This window comes from Armigeres subalbatus, chromosome 2 (assembly GCF_024139115.2).
Source record: "Armigeres subalbatus isolate Guangzhou_Male chromosome 2, GZ_Asu_2, whole genome shotgun sequence".
In the NCBI taxonomy this organism is placed as follows: domain Eukaryota; kingdom Metazoa; phylum Arthropoda; class Insecta; order Diptera; family Culicidae; genus Armigeres; species Armigeres subalbatus.
This window is the reverse complement of record NC_085140.1, coordinates 275,149,995-275,152,869: the sequence shown is the minus strand read 5'-3', so window position 1 is coordinate 275,152,869 and position 2,875 is coordinate 275,149,995. Positions and strand designations below refer to the sequence as shown.

The following is a 2,875-nucleotide window of genomic DNA, read 5'->3' as shown; positions in this document are numbered from 1 at the left end:
TGATCGTTATTCCATATTGTGAAAATTCTGGACGCAAAGATTTGAGGAAGCTTTGATTGTAAAAAGGTGAAAAAATAAAACTTTCTGTTGAGTTCCTACTCCACTTCGGGAAACTTTCTGTCATCACATATAATTTTGGCATCAAAAATATGAACAACTGTTGAAATTTAGTTGAGATTCAGTTCGACTCATACTCAGAAATATAATCTGAAATGAAAAAGAAAATTAACAAATTTTAAATTATTTGAATGAAATTTCATCAATCTTGCGCAAATTTAGCTTGTTGATAGTAAAATAATCAACTTAATGGATGTCATTGGTAACAAGAAAATCATCGTTTACTTAGATGAGAATTTCAGTTCAGTGTCTGGAAGCAGTTCTTGTCAAAAAAATTATAGCATCCGCCATTATGGTGCAAATGGAAAGTTGGATTGTGACTTGCAACTGTTAAAAAAAAGTTATAACATTAAAAACTTAAGTTATAACATTAGATTTTTTAGTCATATTTGATTTAACTGCAACGATGACACCTTTGTAGTTTTCGAAGACCAAACGGTGGAATCGGTAAAGATCAGATTTAAAGTGATCACTTGTGATGTTCAGTTTAATCAGTTAAGGTTTGAATACAAATGTGATGATGTGATGGCCGGCTGATTTTCAGTAGTATCAAGAACCTACGGCTGGAATCAACCATCGAAGCTAGAATATGCCTAATTTCCTATACTGAAGCTGACGATAAAAGCTGTTTTTCATAACGATAATGGGTGAGTTCGTTTCATGCTACACTAATCGTATCTTCATTCCCTAACTACTGGTTTTACATTATTGTTTCGATGATTTGATAGAATTGAACAAGAAATGACCAGTCTTAAGAGTCCCGCACATGTATTATTGCACTTGAACAATTTCCCATAAAAAATTGTCAAACGAAAAACAAACGTCCCTGTTTTCGGGACTCTGTACTCCATACTACGATAAGTCGAACGAAATGCTTACTGTCGTCTGTCAAGAGCAAGGCGAACTTAGTAAACCAAAGTAATATGCATTTATTAAAGCCTCTATTTTCTTGTCCATTTATTACTTGTTGAAATAACATATACATACTTAACGTTGCGTTCTCACACTTTATTGCCCTTGTTGAGTGCTTTTTTATGACAACAAAGGGAAGAGGGAAGGAGGTGCAAGAGAAAAAAAAGTACCAAAAATTAGGTACTTTTTTCTAACCATGCAGAAAATGGTGCAAAATCAGTTGAGAGCTGTGGAGCAAAATCAATTTTTTGAATCACCCCAACTCTACAGATTCTTTCTGTGCGTGATTTTTATTTAATTTTTGCACACAAAATCATAGCAATCATTTGGTTTTGGTTCTGAACTGTTCTGAAAGGATCAAAAGTAGAAGCTTCAACTGCCGCATCAATCGTATTCAGTACCCCGGAACATCACGCTCTTCCAAACGCTATGCAATCAACGTGGTCTAAAATGGTCTCCCGGGGCCAAGAGAAAGAAACCGATCCAAACGATTGCGTTAGCTTTGAATATAAAGGTCGTACTATCACAATGTCACGGCAGGAATACGAGCGACCCTTTACTAAGCAGGTGAAGAATTATTCAGTTACCTTAATTTTGAGTCAGATTTGAACATTCAAATAATTTATATTTTCTATAGGAAATCGAATTGTCAAAGTATCACAAGAGTGATGGAAATATTTTGCTAAAATCAACGGTTGACTCAAGAACGAAACCGTCTGCGTTAAATCACTCCAAACCAAACCAATCCTCCAATGCGAAGCGTTTGCAACCTTGTAGTTCGACATATCCTTCTTCCACAACACTAACTCAAAAGGAAACAAATGGTATGGATGAAAGTTTAGAGTACTTCGAAAACCTTGAGAGAAAATTCCGACAGAGTTTGAACGTACCGCAAACCACCATGGCCGAAGAATTGTCTTCAAAAAAGAACGACGAAAATAAGATTCATTCAGAGGACAACATCTTTACTCTTGATGACCTTATTGAAAGCAAAGAAACCGTCATTGAACACCCTAACACAAGTAAACCATCCTTGCAGAACACAATTGCTTCCGACATCTATGAACCTTCGAGCACTACGAATATCGCCGACGCAACGTCCATCGATAGTATGAAAGTGCGAAAATCGGAAGAAGTCACCGTCAAATTGGTTCAACTGAAATCCAAAGTGGTGAATCTGATCGATCAAACCATCAGCCAGATTGAATCGGGGGAGAACCTTTCGAAGCCTCCCGTACTTCATCCAAGTGGGGACGGATCAACGCTTGATCATCGGGCTCAGAACTTTGAAGTTTTTAAAACGGATTCGTTCATACGGAGTCGCAAAGAAATACGCACCCGGCTGTACCGGGAAATCAGGACGGTGTTGAAGCGCCTGGAGGACTTGGATAAGCTGGAATGAACAGTGGATTTTATTCTATTTTTATGGCTCATATTTTTATACTGCTTTACAATCTAATGATTCAATAAACCCATTATACTAGCCCAACAATAACGAATTATTGTATTTGTGTATTTTTAAATAGCAAAATAATAATTATAGATAAATAATGTATAGTACACGGATCAAGGCACAATCCACTGCCAGTGCCATTCTCCGCTGAGCCAACTCAGTAGACTTCACTATGACTGCCAGCAAATGCGTACGAGGACACGTCTGCAGGTAGAGGCATCAGTTGTCTGAATCGAGCCTCAAGTTGGGTGACCAGCCCATTCCCCATCCCAAGTTGTGGGCTTCGTGGCCGTGCGGATAGCGACGGCAATCGTCTAGACGCATGTGCTGCGGAGTGTGGGTTCGATTCCCGCTCCGGTAAGGAGAAAACTTTTCGTAAAGCGAAAAGCTCTC

At 38.2% G+C, this 2,875-nt stretch overlaps 1 protein-coding gene across 1 annotated transcript; it reads left to right on the top strand.

Annotated features, from left to right (window-relative positions):
* Nucleotides 1-1,343: 1,343 nt before the first annotated feature.
* On the top strand, nt 1,344-2,514 carry LOC134216378 (uncharacterized). The gene is made up of 2 exons (XM_062695278.1): nt 1,344-1,596; nt 1,667-2,514. Exons 1-2 carry the CDS (start codon nt 1,459-1,461, stop codon nt 2,429-2,431), a joined length of 903 nt encoding a protein of 300 aa, XP_062551262.1. The 5' UTR covers nt 1,344-1,458; the 3' UTR covers nt 2,432-2,514.
* Nucleotides 2,515-2,875: the final 361 nt, after the last annotated feature.